The sequence below is a fragment of the Gymnoscopelus microlampas genome, assembly GCF_963454915.1.
Source record: "Gymnoscopelus microlampas genome assembly, chromosome: 19".
In the NCBI taxonomy this organism is placed as follows: domain Eukaryota; kingdom Metazoa; phylum Chordata; class Actinopteri; order Myctophiformes; family Myctophidae; genus Gymnoscopelus; species Gymnoscopelus microlampas.
Window position 1 is genome coordinate 30,837,253 of NC_139956.1, and position 19,367 is coordinate 30,856,619.

The window sequence follows — 19,367 nt, forward strand, 5'->3', positions numbered from 1 at the left end:
GCACTATGTCAGATTAGGAAACAAGGATAAACAAGTGATAGACAATATCAGTCTCCTGCATGTCCAGTTGCTGTTATCCTCCACTCATTTACTCAACTGTAGAGAGCAGATCTGCTACCAGAGTGAACTAACCACATGAAACCTAACATATTCCGGGGGCGAGCATTCAGAAAAACAGTACTTTGTTGACCAATTCCGGTCAAAGAAGTACTGTGGTTTAAGTGGTTAACACAGCAATCTATACTACGCATTCAACAGAAGCATTCAACTTTGCCGTAGAAGCATCATCTTGGGCGAAGCTCATCCCATTATGTCCCACTGAAGGCAAACACTGATAAAACCCAACAGACACAATAGCCGTTGTGTATGAAACTGCAACTTTCCACAGCCGCGTTATGAATCTCTCAGACTCATTGTTGCTGGACCAAAGTAATGAAAATGGGGTGAAATTGATCACCTTGTCATCCCACAGATAATAATGTGAAATTGATGTATTGGCTCGAGAGCAGTTTCAGACTCCCTTTTATTTACATTCAAGTGCTCTGACAGCCCACTCCTTCTTGTACTAAACTAAATGCTCTCTCTCTCTCTCTCTCTCTCCCTCTCCCTCTCCCTCTCCCTCTCCCTCTCTCTCTCTCTCTCTCTCTGGATACAGATGTATTTGAGTGCTGAGTGCACACATACCCTGTCAGCACAAGCTGAGGCATAATTAATTCCGGTTGGATGAAAACGGTTTGCATCACGTGACATGTTGGAATGACAATCAAGGGATGAGGGATGGAGCTGAATTCTGAAGGCATTAACCAGCCACTGAACACAGTCCAGCTAGTGATTCACATTCCCCCATAATGGAGGAATAATGTAGACATAATGTAGTTCACACATTCTGTCAACGATTAACACCAGTTAAAACAAAACATTTCTTTACAATACGTTGGTACCAAACAGACCCGGCTCAATAGCACATTTGATTCGCCTACCAAGTTCCTTGGAATTCAGCCAGCTGCTCTACGAATGATAAACATTCAGCACAGCTTGAGCACAGGGCTCTGTGCTGAGCCATGTGTCAAATACATCAGAGGGAATCCGCCCAAGAGTTGTTTACAGCCACGCACCATGCACGGATTGGCAAAGTTCAATTCAGGCCAAGAATTCAGCATACGCTACCTAATGCCTTTCCCGCAGCAGGGGAAATTAGATCACTTATGATCATAATGCGCCATATCCCCAATCATTCCATGTCTATCTCCCCCTCACACACAGCCAACTGTGTGAAGAAGAGTTGTTCTACAACTGAACGGAATCACCCATGCAGCACACAGAGCTCGAATCGTGAACTCGGGACAAAGAGAGGCCACTTCAGTTCACATCGGGCAGCTTTTGCAGTTTCCTGCGGGCCAGGCTGCTGCGGATGAGAGTGGCATTTGTGTGCTGCTGCTGTCACAGCTGCATCCTGCAGTGCACTCAGCTGAGCGTGTCACTGGCTCATTGACCGTTAGACGGTTCACATCACTCCAGGACAGCGGCTGACCGGGGAGGACTTCATCGAGTGGATCCCCCTCACGTCACGATAGATAATTGTGGCCGTGTCGGGTGGGCAAACGGGTGACACACACTGGTCTTAAGCCAGTGGTTCAAAAACGTTTTCATGTATTTGGCCACGGACACCGAGCTGAAAAGAGTTTGGGCCAGGGATTCCCATATTTGTATTGTTACATTTCTTTCAAAGAATATAAAAAATGCCCGGAACCCACATTTAGGCCCAAACATGTCTCACGCAAAAGTGTGTACACACCCGCACATACAAACAATCACCCCTGCACAGGCACATGAACACACACAGTTGTCCACAAATGCACAGACAAACAGAAACAAACTCTCATGCACATATTACTGTCATTATTGATTTCAGTATAGTCTGCCAGCGAATACAGTTGCTGACTGGGATAGAAAATGAATAAAGAGGCTACCAAAAAACATAATCAACTAGCTGCTGCTTTCCATGAAGGAGTGCATCAAAGTGAATCCATGCAGCATGTCTTTGATAGAAGCACTGCAGAGATTTATCAAAGCATATACCTTGCTGGCAGCTTAAGTTAGCCGTAGCCTTGATGCGAAGGGGGGAAAAAATTGCAGAAAGAGTGTATTTTACAATGTTTGAAGCTATTTCCCGTCATCAAGCCCTGTGCGAGTACACGGTAAGACATCACTGTGCGAGACAGCACTGTGTGAGCTGACTCTTTTGTTTGTGAGGATATGTGTTCCATTCTCAAAGGATTCCTACCTTTACTTGCACTAAGCCCGCGGTCTCTACTAAGTTCAGCAATAACAACCTGTACAGTACACACCTGTCCCTGGGATAAACATTGGCACCTTTCAGCAATGGTGCCTTGATGCACATGACTTCAATAAACCATGCAAGGCAGAGAGGAGGCGAGAAGCTTACCTTGACAGTACCGCATACTGTATCACTTACTGTTATTGGCGTTTCATCCCAGTATTTTCAGGGGAGGCCTCTTCAGACTAATGATCATTACTTACCCGCCCGCTGAACAAACCCTTGTCTCTAGGACAGAAAATGTGTTATAGGTTGGAGTTAGTCAGCTGTATAAAACATATCATGGCATACAGTACACCAAAAGCTCACACACTGAAAATGTAGCACAACCAGGCCCTTTTAAGCAAACATAGTTATAGACCTTGACCTTTGAAACCCAACATTGGCATCTCTCTTCCCCCTAATAGGTCATTACCAAGAGCTATGGAGAGGAGGGTCACTGGAGAGGAAGGGGAAGGCTTTCCATTCAGCAGTGGAGTCCTTCAACAGGTGTCTGGCAGCCAGCTGACTACAATTGACCAGGTGCAATGCTTTGTGGCAGAAGGTCCTCTCCTTCAACTGTGAGCGTGGAGTCTTTGGCTTAACGTACTGAACCACCACCATACGGGGCTTTGAACTGAAGCTACATCGTCAGGTTTGCAAGGGCATAAGGGCCACAGATACTGTTTGGGTCGGGGGGGGGGCTCTGGTGAGATCTTTTTTACGCATTGAACGTCCAAGGGATTTTTTTTTATTGTCGTGTGTTGGAAAGAGTTAAGGGGTTGGAGGGTGAACGGAATCGGTTAGTACTTTAGTAAGTAAGGGAAAGTCAGACACAAAAATGGTTGTTAGTACAGTTATTACAACAAAGGTTTGATTCAAACAGTAGATTAGTAACACGTTTGTTTTAGTAAATTTAGTGGTAGTAGTAGTTGGTGAGGATTCTTTCAAAGTCCTCTGAAATTTGATTTGCTCAAACCAGTTCCAGATTTGGACTGAATGTGTTATTTCATGTGACACGGGTGTGTTTTGGTTAAGAAGAAACAAAATGATTCCACCCACCCAAGCTAGTAGGGTGACACACGAGCCATGCACTTAAATGGCAAGATGACAGGAAATAATGGGAATGGACGCACAGTTCCATTAGACACGACACAAACAGACGAGCTATCAAACAAAAAAACGAAAGAAAAACGGTTGACACAATGCAGCAGGTGGGGGAAGTGAATCCAAATTAAATTTGAGAGCACCACAACACCAGACAAATGGGAAAGGCACGTAGCTTTGAGGTAAAGGGTCGTATTAGGACAATAATGCAGCGAAAATAAAAGACCCATCTAGACACACGTGCAAAGATCTGACACGCTCTGGGCTAGAGCAGCTGTTACACCCTGTGAGGATGCTGATGTCAGGTTCTAGCTAATAGTAGCATGCAAATGAGTGCAGGACAGAACAACCACTGGATACTGTTCGGGGTTGAGTGGGGGTAGGGCGGGATCAATGTCAACAATCACGGATGATACCATTCGGAAAATGAGAGGGTTTTTTAAGAATCGGAAAACTTGAGAGGAGAGACGGGGTATCCTTGTCTCAATGAATAGAGCGATTCGTATTCATGCTCAAAAATCAATCTTATGAAAGTGGCTTTGACTGTTTCCCACTTCTAAATGCAATGTTTTCAATGTGACCTACAAAAAGGCCTAGTCACTTCTGTCACATTTTGGCCAAGATTGATCGAGCCTTCAGTAAAAAGAAACATTGTTTTTTTCGTTTCGTTTTTCCAGACCAAACTGTTTCCACCAACTCCCGCAGCATGGTGATTGATTGGCCAGATTGGTTTGCTTGACGCGTCAGTCTTCTATTCACTCAGAAAATGAAAAGCCATCTCTCCTCTCTTCTTTTTCCTTTGATTCTTTTTTTTTTATTTTATTTTTTTTAGAAAGGGAAGGTATGAGGTCGTTATTCATTTTTAGTAAGTTATTATTGAAGTTAAACCAAAGTAAAAAATAAACAAATAAAATCAACTCAATAGAAAATAAAGACTCTAACATGTTTTATGGCCATATTGATAGTATTAGGACAATTGATATATGTATGTATATATGTTAGCCAAAATATATACATATACATATATGCTCAATGCGATCTGTATATCAAGAACAACAAAACAAAAGAGATTAGGGAAGTCAAGTCTCTTCATGCATAGGGTGAGGCCAGTAAACTTAGAAGTATACAGAGTTAGTGTTAGTGTTAATGAGGAGTCAAACGCACACAGTCGAGACGTTCCCAGAGATACGCCTATACACACCATATATATACTGTACACAGTATACTGTAGGGGTATCAATCAGTGCCAATCAACTGCAGGTCCAATGTCAGCAAGTAAGATCAGTCATTAACGTGCGTGTTAACACATATTCAAGCTACCTAAAAGATACTTAAATTAGTTTCAGCATCAAACTTTGCTATTACTATATGTACTATTACTTTTTAAGTCTTCACAAGTGTCATAGACATTATTGCTCCGTTAATCAAACACTGTTTATTTCTATACCTTGAGTTCAGGGCACTATTGTCTTGTAAAGGTAGTCAATTAAATGAGTGTACTGTATAGGCCACTGTTTACAATGTGGGTCGTAGCCTCTAAATCAGGAGGTCTAACACACTCCCCATCACTCCATAAAATATAATAACTAGCCCGGACAGCAGGTTTGTGGCTAACAGGCCTGGTGGAACCAAACTAACAAGAAGGCTGTGCCCGAGTGGACAATGTACACAACTTTGTTTTGAAAAAGATGTGAGAATCGCTGATGCAATACAAAATCCTGAGGGTCAATTCGTCTCTGAGCATGTAAAGAATGGCAATTTTATGACTGCATATTTACTGTCTGTCACGGGAGCTGCAATGCTGAGGCATATCTCTGTTTGAGGAAGTCTGCTGTACATGTTCACTCCGTAAGGGTCTTCAACAAAAACAAACAGGGAAGTAAACAGGAATTAACTGAGGAAAAAGCGCAACTCATCTCATACATTCTCTCGTACTTGATTGAGAAGTACTTCTATAATTTTAGTAGTATAAATATTCTTTATTTCTTCATACGGATAGTCTTCAAAGTGAACTAAAACAAATCAACCAAAATGGGAGAGAAACTATAGAAAAAGAAAAAGAAACAAAAAGAAAACATTTATCAAAATTTGCTTCATTTAATAGTTTTAGGGCAGACCTCTTTGGATGAACACATTAAAGTATTTCAGGAGGGGGGCGGGAGGGTATCGGATGGCATAAAAAGCAATAACATAGAGGGCTAAAATAAAAGACAAATAGAGAGGTGGAGTATCTCAGCTACCTTGGAATTGATGGCGGATTGGACTTTCAGTAAAAGCAAAAAGAATAGAAAGAGGTAACGGAAAACCCAGGGCAAACCAAAGTATAAGACAATTAGAATGATATCTACCATATAATGCAGTTTGTTTACCATAGCGTGTCCAATGCCTGCGTGCTTCAGGAGAAAACAGGGGAAGGAGAAAGAAAAAAATAATAATAATGACAAACCGTAAACTCAATAAAACACACCTCAACCCAAACCAAAAAAGAGAGTGGAGGAGAAAGAACGTCGCCTTCTGTCAAAGACAGCTTCTCTTCTCAAGAGAAACCAACCCAACCAAAAAAAGGAAATCCTTCTACAATTCAAAGGGAAATTAAAAGGAATAATATTCTGTCCCTGATTTCAATCTCTCAAAACATCCAAATAAAGAAATAAAGAAATGAATTGTAAAAACGTGCTTTTGTTTGTGTTAAAGGGTCATCCAATAAATAAAAGAAAAGGAAAAAAACAACAATATATTTGTTAGTACGTTAAATCGCAAGTTAAGTAGAGAAAACAACAGATGTCACATTCCGTGAATGACAGTGTTAGTTGTTGTAAAACAAGGAGGTAAGGAAAAAGTAAAAAAGAAAAGAAAAAAAGAATAAATCACAAAAAATAAATGAATCAAAATTGGAAGAGTTCTGAAGCTTGTTAGTAAAAGAGACAAGAGTTAGCAAATCAACTTCCACATTGAAGGGTGGGGGGCAGTTTCAATGGGTGGGGGGGGGGGGGGGGGGTTGTTTCAAGTGGATGGGTGAGGTTGAAGGGTGGGGATGAGGAAACAGTAGATAGCAGGGTTAGTAATCACTCTGGTTAGCTAATACGGGTCAGTGGTAGGGGGGACCAGTTCAACAGACCCCTATTCTTTTCTCTTTTTTTTTCTCTTTCTTTTTTATTTGCTGTGGAGGTGGCCAATCGTGGTGTTTGGATCGCTTGGAAAGGTGGTCAGGCCCTAAACAACATCAACAACAAAACATTGTCCCACTTGTTTTTCCACATGTATGCAACAGACATGACTGCAGTGTAGAGGTTGAGAAACTAAGTGGGGGACACAATGAACAACCAGGAGACATTATGACTTGTGTGTTGGGACATTTAGCGATTATTCCCTCTAAACCACATGAACCCTATATAGGGTCCCAATTCTGGCATGTCATAATAGGCGAACATTTGGCAAGAACAGCAGATCCACAAGCTCACGATGCATTGCAACGCAACGTGTTGTGAGCTTGTAGATCAGCTATTTTCGGCGAAGAGATTTGGCTGAAGAGGGAAAGGAAAAGTTGGCCAAATACAGGGCCCTGGGGGACCCGGGTCAATGCAGTACATAGGGTTTAAGTGGTTAAGGGGGATTATAGGATACAAAACAAAGTTAAACTATATGTAGGCCTATAAGCCAAACATCTGTGCTTATTGTTGTCCGATAATGATAGATAGAGAGAGTGCGAGACAGAGAGGGGTAGAGGGGAATGAAAGGGAATATTAGCTCATGCATTCTCTCCCTGGCGTTCGATCGTCTGCCTCCTGAAAGATAGAGAGATATATAATGTATTTATTCTTTTTTTCCCATAACAACAAAGATCCATGTCCAGAGGCCTTGGGGGGAAAAAAACTTTAAAAAAACTTGCCTTACAGTTCATCCATTGTGTAAGTGGTACTGGTTTATTTGCAGACTCCGCAGACAAAAAGCTATAAGGCACTGCTGACAGAAATAATCATGATGTGATCAAGCTGCCATGAGATCATTATTTTCCTACAAAGCTTTGTGGCACTTTAACCTTCACTGCCAATTAGCGGCGTAATGATAGCTTTTCATTAGAAGACCGTCTATAGCTACAGGTTTTCATCAAAACACGCTGTCACATGCAGCCCTGAAGTTGTAGACACTCGAGAACAGCCACCCTGCCACCACGATGGTATCAATAAAAGTGCGTGTGGGTGTGTGTGGGTGCACGCGTGCGTGGGCATTTGCATTCACGCACTAAAACATACAAGTGTTGGTTATGGTGCAGTGCTGCTGTTTCTGTAATGTAGGTGTCCCGCTTCTTTGTGTGTGTGTGTGTGTGTGTGTGTGTGTGTGTGTGTGTGTGTGTGTGTGTGTGTGTGTGTGTGTGTGACGGCGTATTCCTGCATTCTCACTACGAGCGTGGGCGTGTGTGTGACAGTCACAGGTGGCGAACCAGCCGAGAGGCCGGTGGGGCTGCAACCCACCTACACGCCCACTGTTTGATCTATAAGGCCATGCTCACGTGCTGCTGTGTCTAATGACTGCCATTAAATCCGACAATTAGGTAAATACGTTTGCAGCAGTGGGTGTGAATTTGCATAGGCACGCCACACAGCCACTCAGTGGTGAGCTGATGAAAGAAAGAAAGAAAAAAACGCAGGGGGAAAAAGATTTGATTTGAGCACAAGGGATTTGGCGCACAACAATGATTTAATCATTTCGACAGACCAAGGTGACAACGACGTTGTACTTTTCAAAACTGCCACGTTGGCGCTTGGCGGCTGGGTTGGAGGGACAGATTATTAAGTGAACTATTCGGATTCTCTATCTTTCAGATCCCCTCTCAGTCGTTTTTGATGTCTGGATTCCCAGCGTATATCTTTCCATCGGTTGTTCGACGCAGCGGGGCGGAGGTGGGAAAATTAATCCTTCGAAAATGTCTGATGATCTCTGAAGTGACATGAAAATTGAATGGTGCAGAGCGAAAAAAAAAGAAAGAGAGTGGAGGAGAAAAAGACACAGGTCACAGAAATACCTGCAGTGACTCAGTGATACAAATACTCAGTTAGAGGATTTGCATGTCGTGCTTCTTACAGTACAATATGCTTGCTGAGCTGTAGACATGGTGAGATCTTGTACTGACAATAACATGAACTGTGTGGAAAACCTGAATGCGGTTCTATGGATTTAATTCTCTATTTTTTAACCTAGTTTTGTCCTACTGGCATTGGAAATTGAGGGGTTGTGGAGAGTAGGCCTAAACACTCCTAAATGCAGTTTACCCACTTTAACTTTTTCAGAATATATTTTACCCACGTTTTCTTAGGAGTTAAGGCTGACTTGAATTTTCATTACATAAATTCATACATTAAAGTAATCTGGAAAACACTGCTGTGCATTCATGCTTTACTGCAAAATACTGACAATATTCATGTCCTTGACATGAAAGGTTTAGCAAATCACTGGTCTAAATATAAAGCTTGTATTCATGTAAGCAGACAAACTGCTTTGCATTGGGTTCCTGGGCTCCCTGGGTGAAGGGTTGTCCAAACATTGTGAATTGGGAGGGTTTAGGGAGCAGGAGGCTATGTTAATGCATTTAGCATCTATGCGGCTTAGTGTTACAGTAAAATAGCAATGTGACACTTGCTGTGTCAACTCAGCAGAGACCATGGGGGGAAAGTAGATTTACTCAAGTACTGTACTTAAGTAAAGTTTTGAGGTGCTATTATTTTACTTGAGTAGTTCCATTTTCAATATTTTACATCTCAAAGTCAAATATTGGATTTTTCACTCCACAACAGTCATTTGACAGCTTTAGTTGCTTTGTAGATTTAGATTATCATTACAAAACATACATTAACCCATTAAGCCCTATTTCATACTTCGGCTATATAAAAATGCTCTTGAAAAAAGTTAATAAATACATTTGAGTGCTTTTACTTCAATTACCTATTTTGACGCAAATACTTTTACTCAAGCAAAAGTATTTGCTCAAAGTGAAAGAACACGACGTGACACTCGCTGTGTCAACTTAGCAAAGAACCCACCGGAGGCCTCGCTCGACGTTGACCGAGCGACAAGCGTCCGACGCCATCGACTTGATCTTTACACATGTGTCGCCACGGACATTACTGAAGTATGACCACCGGCGAATAAGCCGGATAAATATTTAATGACGGGGCTGTGAAAATGATCAATGAGGCGCCGCGCGCGGGGGCCCCGGTCTCTCTGCCCCGCGGACAGATTTATCACCGCGGCTGAGAGAGAGTTGTAAGGCCGGCGACCGCTCTCCTATAAATTTCCAATTTGGCCATTTAAAGAGTAAGTGATGAAAGCTATATTGTGGGACAGCAGCAGAGGGAGGGGCAGCAGAGTGAACGGCCCTCTATTTCTCATCAGACGAGAGGGTTTAACGGAGGGTAATGCGGCTTGTAGACCAGAATAACCATTAGAAAACACACCAGGACAGCCAGTCAATACTAGAGCTGGTGCTACGAGGGCTGCAATGAGTAAACACCATTTAAACTGTGTGTAAATATGTGCAATGTACATGGTACATTGTACATTATGCATTTGTTTGAGTGTGTGTGCGTGTGGGATATTACATGGTTCATATAAATCTGCAGAATTGATTGATTGATTGATTGATTGATTGAATTATTGATTGATTGATTGGCAAAATGGACATGCATAAACATGGTCAAATTATTGACTTACTGTAAGTAGCCATGTAATTGTGTGCTAATGAACAGCAAGGTGGTCATTATTGTTAAATAAACCCCTTCAGGGTGATTCTGTTGGGGTTTATTTCTCAGTAATGACCACCTCACTGTTCATTATCCCTTATGTACTGTAGCAATGCATGTGAGGTGTTGAAGTATACTGTATGTGCCTCATCCTCAATAGACTGAAAGAACGAGCCCAATCGATGGTCTTGAAGGGCGGAGCCAAACCCAGGCGCTGGATTCCAGCGCCTGGGTTTGGAGCACTCTGATTGGTTAGGAGATAACAAGGTCCTAAGACCAGCGTTCCTGCAAGGTTCTCCCAGGCTTTTTTTCTTTTGAAACAAAAAAAAAGGCATGGGTTTCCGAGGCTACATCCTCAATAACCAGCACCCTACCCAGCTCCACTCACACACAGACACACACTCAGGACAGGAGAGAGACGCTATTTGGGAATGTGTCTTTCAGGTAGATTTGGCACAGCAATAAGACCCCATTCACATGACGCCAACACCCCTGTCTCTCTCAAAGTCTGGCTCCAAGCGATGGCAATTGGCAGGCAGGCTTCAGGTGCAAATATGAATGTCACTGCAATTATGCCTGAGAGAGATCCTGGCAAACAAACAGTCTGACTGTCAGTGCATGTGCATGTGCATGTGCATGTGCATGTGCATGTGCATGTGCATGTGCATGTGCATGTGCATGTGCATGTGCATGTGCATGTGCATGTGCATGTGCATGAGAGAGAGAGAGAGAGAGAGAGACCTGCATGTGTACGTGGGAAACGCAATGGAAAATTACGTCTCCTGCCAGGCGCTATCATTTTCCCCGTGCAGATATCTCACTCTGCTCTCTTACAGTACAAGTGGCGGGGGGTGTTGGGGGTGGGGGTGTGTATGTGGAGGGGCTAGGAGTGTTGGGGCGGTGGTGGGGCGGCGTGAGGGGTAGGTGTGCTGGGGGTGGTGGTGGTGGGTGTGTTGGGGGTATTAATGTGTCAGCATGCCATGCAAATTAGCTTATTTTTCTCAAATAGAGAGTCACAGAGGCGGAGGCATTTGGCTCATATGCCCTATATGCATTCAAATGTGAATTATGGTCGGGTATGTGAGCTCATAGTACGCATCAGTGCAAGTGCAACATCTATTAGCTGAATGTTGTCTAATTGCTCCTTTAAGTTTCATACATGTATACACATGTGTGCATGAACACGACACAAATCATATCCGCCAAGCCGCTGATATCTCAACGCATTCTCACTCCCAAGACGGCAAATGGGTGACTTCTTGGGACGGACGTTAACTCGAACATTTTGTCAGTACCGGTATTTTTATGAATAACATGTAATGTTGTCCAAACTGTATGGTAGAGTATCTTAATACAATATAACTTATAGAATTGGGGTGGTTGTATTTTGTCTCCCTGCTCTTCTATTGAGACATTTAGAGGCTGTCAATTGGTCATGTCTCACCTAGACACAGGATCTGACACGAATTTTGACCTGGTGGTCGAGATTCACTTTATCCCCTGAGCAAGCAGGCAGGCTCTGTTAGCTCAATGGTAGATATTTCAGCACTTGTGCAGGAAACCAAGTTCAAATTCCGGGGCAGAAGAGGAAAGTTACATAGTGCAGCATAGTGCTGAATGTATAGCCTCTTATGTTTAAGATCAACTGTAGAGTGAGAGTGTGTAGTGTCAAACAGTTCTCATGTTTTTCTGATGTGTTTTATATGAAGCAACCTTAAATATACGCTCGTACGCTCGCTCGCACGCGACATGCACACACACATACACACATATTGTACCACACCACACATAAAAACATGCATGCACCCACACATAAAAGAGAGAGACTCCTGGGGCTGCCGCACATTGACAATGCTCAAGATGTCATCTGCAGTAAACCGGGTGAGGATTACAGGGGTGTTAGGGTGTCATTAAAAGGCGAAAGGCTCAGGATGCCAGTACTTAACATCAAACAAACCCAGCAGCCCGCCTGCCATGAATATAGCAGCCCGTGTCATCACAGTAAACGGGCGTACTGTATGCGTTGGCGTGGCCCATACACTCCAAATGGCATTTTAGATATAGTTACAAGGGCTTGGATATGCTATCATGCTAAACCAATTACACTATCCTTATTGAGATGCTAATGGCACACTCAAATGTGTGGCTGGTGGCAGCTAATCCGTGGTGTGTGTAAAGTGTGGAGGAGGTAGAATACTTAACCTTTCCAGCGACAGAAAGGTGGCAAAGTGGAACATAGGCTAGTGGTAGTACAGTAGGAATAGTCAATTCTCCTTGCAATCTGATTTCCTCCACTGACTGTAACGATGGGCTGTCATTATAGCAAAATGAGGTGTTATTATCATTTTCGTCGCAGAACACATTTACGAGTCCAACGTGTTTTTACTTGCACTAACCCTTCAAAAGTAACTTTAACGTTAAGTTCACTGTTTTATGAACATTTTATGTTTTCCATAACAATGTATACAATTTAGGAATTTAGCAGACAGTCTTTATCCAGAGCGACTTACTGTAAGCAAAGTAAACACATACATCAAACGTATGGTGCCGCAATAATCTAGGCCAGAACCTAGCATCAGTCTAAACAGTATAACATCAAAAATATATATAATATGTAGCTACATTGTAACCATTAGGAGTTATAGGATGCCAGGTCAATAAATGAACCTAGCATCTGTCTAAATTACATGCTATCTAAAATACATGTTGACCGTTGCATAAGACTGCGTGGTCGTCAAGGCTAGGTCAAGTGGGGGTCATCCCTATGTTCCCCGGGTTCCTTCTACTAAGGTTAGGGTTAGGGTTAGGTTTAGGTTAGGTCCTATGTTCCCCGCTCTCCCTAGGAAAGCGGGGAACATAGGACCCGGGGAACATAGTTACGGTCCCATCAAGTGCCATGGGCTAAGGTGGAGTCTGAAGAGGTGAGTCTTCAGATTACGGCAGAAAATTGGGAGTGAGTCTGCAGTTCTAACTAACTGCAATGGGGAGTTTGTTCCACTGGATAGATTACAGTAATCTACCAATATCGAGCCCGGTCACAGCAATCTAACGGGTAGCAACATGATGACTAAAGAAAGTAAAATATTTGCACACCCACCGTCTTATTTATTCATAAGCAAGTCTTGTTTTTGTTTTTCTTCTACTGTACTGAAAGCATTACCCACACGTTTAGTGGTGTTAATTACCAGCCATGACAGTGTGGCTGGTACTGTTTTCATCATCCTGTGAGTCTCTCGCTCTCTCTCTGTGCGTGTAGGTGTGTGTGTGTGTGTGTGTGTGTGTGTGTGTGTGTGTGTGTGTGTGTGTGTGTGTGTGTGTGTGTGTGTGTGTGTGTGTGTGTGTGTCAACATGGCAAAATGTGATCCTGGCGACACAAAGCATTAGCTAATACAGAAGTGGTTTTCAGTTTTGCCAGGTGTTTATAATTCTGTCAACACAGTAGCATCACAACTGTGCAAGATGGAGTCAGGAAATTGTACATGTGCGTAGTTCACAATGAAGGCCAATGTGGAAGATATGGGTGTGGTCCGAGCAAGACCAGAAGTGGGGGTTAACAGATACTGGTTAGCTCTGTGATTCTCAAATGTTTTTTTACCGACCTGTAAGGGTCCATTTGGAACTCCCTCAAGGAAACATGTGGGTCCCTGGACCCTACTTTGTGAACCACTGGCCTAGCTGATACCATTCGTTAGCATTAGCATTGCTACAACATAAAATAGCTTCCAGTGTGGACATTTCTCAAGCCAAAAACACACCACCACCATGCCGCATCGGCACATCAAGTGTGACGTGTTGTGAGCTTGTAGATTCGCAGAATACTAGGGATGCTAGGGAACCAATCTCTCCATTTTATTTAATCAATCAGTCTGTCTGTACATTGAACCTTAAATATTATAACAACTAACAATAGCAAGCAACTAACATGATACGTCTTACATAGTCTACACATACTAACATAGTATTCCGCTCAAACATCTGGTTGAGAACCACCATTAAAACCTGGCTATAATGTAAGGAAAAAGTGCATTACACCTTTACTTAGATGTCCCTAAACCAAATAGATTACAGCCCAATCTACCTATAATTATTACCGGTGGCTACAGTTTCTTCTGTGATAAGAAAGGACAGCAACACTGCTACGCTAGAGGCTCAGACCACTCTCTACACCGTTGCTAAGTGACAAATTGTCGGGCAAGGAAGTGAGAGAGATGGAGAGAGAGAGAGAGAGAGAGAGAGAGAGAGAAAAAGAAAAAGTAAATTGTAGAAACACTATAGGCCTAGTGGCCTACATACAAAACAGAGTAATTACTTTTAAACAGTTTTGAGGAAAAAACATAAACTTGTAGAAACACTGTACATACAAACAAAGTAATTACCTTTAAACACTTTTGGAAAAAAAAAAGGTTTTGTAAGTTAGATTTCCCTCAGTTGCAAAGTAACAGCTCTTGTACACATAATTTCTATTCCCTTTTAATTTCTATATATATTATTTTGTATTGTTTCAGTTTTGATTTGGCAATGTAAACGTACACTTCTCATGCCAATAAAGTCCTTCGAATTGAATAGAGAGAGAGAGAGAGAGAGAGAGAGAGAGAGAGAGAGAGAGAGAGAGACTGAGTAAGAAGGCAGGGGATGGCGCAAGACTGAGTGGGAGGAAATTGAGCAGTGAACCTTCCAATTTCCAAGATGGCCACTCTACATCCTGACATAGGGAGAATAAGATGGGGTTGGGGTGGTGAGGGCAGGGAGGGGGGTAGTAAGAAGACAGAAGAATTGATTGGCCATCCCTTTAGGATTCTGGCAGCCTCTTCTGTGCCGGAGGTAGGTTGGAATGAGAATGAAGGGGTGGGAGGTGGTGGGGGGGGGGGGGTGGGGGGGGTAATTGCAGTTGTTAGGCTGGTGATGGCTTACAGACAGGCGAGGAGGGGGTGGAGGTGAGGGGGTGAACAACTGAGAGGGAGAGAGAGAGAGATAAACAGACAGGGGAGTGTCCAAGCATCCATCTATTGATTGTGCGTGCGTGCGTGTGCGTGTGCGTGTGCGTGTGCGTGTGCGTGTGTGTGTGTGGAGGGGATGTTCCCATTGTGCCACCTCATATGTAATAATTGTGCTCATCCCACACACACACACACACACACACACACACACACACACACACATACACACACACGCCCCACCACTCAGCACCATTAATATGGTGACGTCTTAGTAACTGCACTGTCATCGACCGCAAATGTGTGTGTCATTTAATGCAGCGCCCTGGGAATCACTAGCAGTACTGACCCCTTAAAAATGTTGTATTTTAAAAGGGGAGACCACAAAACAGCCACACTTTGTTAGCTGAAACGAGTGTACTGAATCTGTTTCTTTTTGTTTTTTATGTATGAACGGTAAACGGTGCAGGTACTGTCTGTATATAGCGCCTCTCTCCAAAGCGCTTTTACAAAGTGCATTACATTCACCCATTCACACACCGATGGAGGAGGCGACCATGCATGCAACCTGGCCCCAATCTGCTAATCAGGAGCAGCGGGGGGGCTGTGAACCGGGAACCCGGCCTCCGAGTCCAACATGGCCTCCCCCGTATTTGCATGCAATTCTGTTTGCAATGACATAATCCATTCGATCAGGGAACGCATCTACAAATGTCTTCTAAATCCTAACAGGTTTCTGAAAAACGTAGGTATGTTTCTATATCAGTGGTTCTCAGAATGTTTCATGTCAAGGACCCCTAAAGTAATATATATTTGGCCGCCACCCCCCATCGTAAAAATATTTAGTTCCAGGGACCCCCAGAAGCATAGATTTGACTTACAAATGTTTGCTTTAAAAATATATACTCAAAGATTTGCACAAATTTTCAAGATTTTTCACAAACATAGCAGATCTTCAAGATCATAGCACGGCACTCGGTGCCGCGCTATGAGCTTGTATATCTGCCATTTCTGAATAGCCAAAGTATGAAATAATGGTTAAAGCTAAAAATCTAAAATGACACAGATGTGTTCACGGATTGAATGGGTTAATAGACTGTATTGTTATCAAATCGCAATAGAAGGCCATGCAACTTCATTAGACAATGACTAATTTCTGATGATCAAAGGTCAAGTTTATCGTCATAACACATCGTCATCATACATGCTGTTACACCAAGCTAGTAAGCTATGAAACTTTAATCGTAGAATGATGAGAGACAAGCCTAATTTATGCCGCGTCGCACAACAGTGCCGCACACCGGAAATATCAGACCTACAAGCTCACAACGTTGTTAGAATGTACAGTATAGGTCTGCTATTTGCTGCAGTATGTATACTATGAATATGTATGAATCAAGCTTAATTGCATTTGAAAGCTTGTCTGCAGGCATTCTTTTAGGATATTCATCTGGTGATGAGCCATGCGGCTCGACTATGCACACCTCCAGGTTGCCGTGGTTTCATAATTGGTTAGTTCAATATTCGTGACGCCGATCGACATGTATTTTAAAGCGGAACATGTTTTTCCTATGAGAGGATGTGGCTTCTTCGTTCTACTGCATGATTCAATATGCCATGTTTATACAGTACTGTATTGGTGGAAATTCTGCTGTGTGTGAGCAGTGTGTCTTTCCAAGTGTGTTAAATGCCAATGCAAAAAAAAAAAGCTAGCAGCCCTTTGTACTTCTTTGCATGCATGGAATGCATGGAGGACTTCTGAGGTAATATGAAGTATGAACGCAACCTAAGGTAATCTGACTATTATGCTTAATCTGAATAACCCTGGCGGATCGGCGATTTGAAGATAAGAGCCGGTAATTAGCCGTTCCGCGACACTCTTCCGCCTTCAGAGTCAGTCACCTCTGTGAACTCGGCTCCGTGTTGCAGATCAAAGGAACCCGCGTGTTTCACGCTGAACTCGGGGGCCGGCGGTTGAACCGAGGGGAGCTGCACTCAGCACTTAAAGAACAAGAACAAATCTGTTTGATCCGACCATTAATCCAGCCGCCGCAACCAAGGTCTGATTATGGCAAAGACATGGAGGGAGAGAGAGAGAGAGAGAGAGAGGATGGAGCGAGACACGGAGCGAGAGAGAGGTCAGAGGGTGGGGGGGTGGGGTGGTAAGGAGGTAGACAGAGATAGAGAGTAAAGAACATTTTGTCAGTTAGTGTGTGTGTGAGAGAGAGAGAGACAGAGAAAGAGAGAGAGAGAAAGAGAGAGAGAGGGGGGGTTATGTTGAGGCGTTCAAATGTCTCTCTCCCCCTCCAGACGTCGGTTAAGCTTGCATCAGACACCGAGCCGTGTTGAGCCTATTGCAAGTTAAGCCACGTCAGGGAATAAAAGAGAAGCTTTCCTCTATTCAGTTCCCCTCTTTCACTGTAGTCCTAAACTCTGTCTGAATCGCAGAGCAACCCGACGCCCCTGCGCACGTGCATGCACACACAGCGCACACAAAGCACACACACACACACACACACTCATGCACGTACGCACGCACAAAAATAGGCCTCTATTCTTTAGTTGTGTGCGAAACTCGGATACACACATAATATATGCCTGCACTTAAACACCATCTCTTTCCATTTATTTCGCTCATATAGCCTATAGCGCAGACATGAACACACCCCTGAGCGAACTCACGCACACACACACACGCACGCACACACACACACACACACACACACACACACACACACACACACACATAATCGTTCTTGTTCTGAGAGCGATTATGTCCACATCCATCCGCCTTGCCTTTCTACCTTCATTGCTTTGTGTCCCTCTCACATGCAAACAGTGGTGGGAGAAGTACTCAGACATTTTACTTAGGTAAAAGTATCAATACCGCAATGTAGAAACACTCTGTTAAAAGTGAAAGTCCGTTATTCGAAATGCACCGGAGTAAAAGAACAAAAGTATTAGTATGGATATGTACTCAAAGTACCAAAAATGAAAGTACTCAAAATGCAGAATTTCCATTCCATTTCTAAGTTTTCAAATGTCTAAAATGTATACAAATCTTTTGAAAATAGCCGAAGTATATATAGGGCTGAAGTGATAAATGTATGTTTCGTAATAATAATCGAAATCTACAAAGTAACAAGCAACTTGAGTTTTCATATAATTGTAGTGGAGTAAAAAGTGCAATATTTGCCTCTGCGAGATGAAGTGGAGTAGAAGTACTATAAAGAGTAAAAGTATTGAAAAATGGAAATACTCCAGTAAAGTAAAAGTACCTCAACATTGTACTTAAAAGAACAGTACTTGAGTAAATGTACTTAGTTACTTTCCACCACTGCAAACACACACACACACACACACGTGCGCGCACACACACACGCGTATGAGTGAGTGTTCCTGTCCGTGCCGCGTACACGCTGCAGCCTGTCAGCCCGTCTCGTGTTTCGTCCGGCTGCCTGCGGGTTCCTGAGGGACCCGGGGTGCCTGTTAAGCACACAGACGGGACGGACAGGCCCAGACAGTGCTTACCGTATTACTGACTCTCTCTCTCTCAGTGCTCTAATAGTGCTCCACGGTGGGTTTAGGATGTTCCCGGCTGATCAAAACACTGCCATCATCCATCCCGGAAGAAGGGAGGACGCAGGAAATGAGCCCTCCGCCCACCCACCCCCCTCCCCGCCTTATTTCTGCATTAGATAACGTCATCTGAGTTCACACTGACAGCACATCATTTAATTGAACCTATACTGTACCCTCATATAATATCGTCGTTGTCGGTGTGGAAACCTTGTACGTACCAAAACCGTTCAGTTTTTATTTTTAACTAAATGTGTGATTTAAAGTAGTGAAAATAGCAGATCTACAAGCTTGTAGATCGGCTATTTTCACCACTTTTGTGTGACACTCTTGTATGATGAAGAAGGGCATTAATGTATTTATGTATATATATATGTATATATATGTACAGTATATATATATGTATATATATATGATATTTATTGTATACCCACACGGAATCTGAAAAGACTATTGTCACATCGCCAACTATCTATTGGGGATATGTGTTCACATACAACCTTGCCATATAAATACTTCAGGGACAAAACGGGAATGGCTACGCCGAGCATGAGCTGACATACAATGCTGTCCTTGTGCTGTGTGTGGCCACGTTGTATCATTCATTCTAGGCCATGAATGACGCTATAGTCGATGACCCGGCAAGTTCTTTCGTTCTCTCTCTCTCTCTCTCTCAAATGTGTGTGTGCGTGT

General features: G+C 43.1%; 1 protein-coding gene across 5 annotated transcripts in view; it reads right to left on the minus strand.

Moving 5' to 3' along the window:
• The window catches only part of nrxn2b (neurexin 2b), an 884,672-nt gene that overhangs the window by 516,713 nt on the left and 348,592 nt on the right, over positions 1-19,367 (minus strand). For 2 of the 5 annotated variants that reach the window (XM_084043029.1, XM_084043031.1), the window contains one exon: positions 5,794-5,817. The exons of the other annotated variants lie outside the window; for them this stretch is intronic. In XM_084043029.1, coding sequence (XP_083899155.1) covers positions 5,794-5,817 — 24 coding nt within the window. The remainder of the gene's footprint in view (positions 1-5,793; positions 5,818-19,367) is intronic. 5 annotated transcript variants of the gene reach the window in all.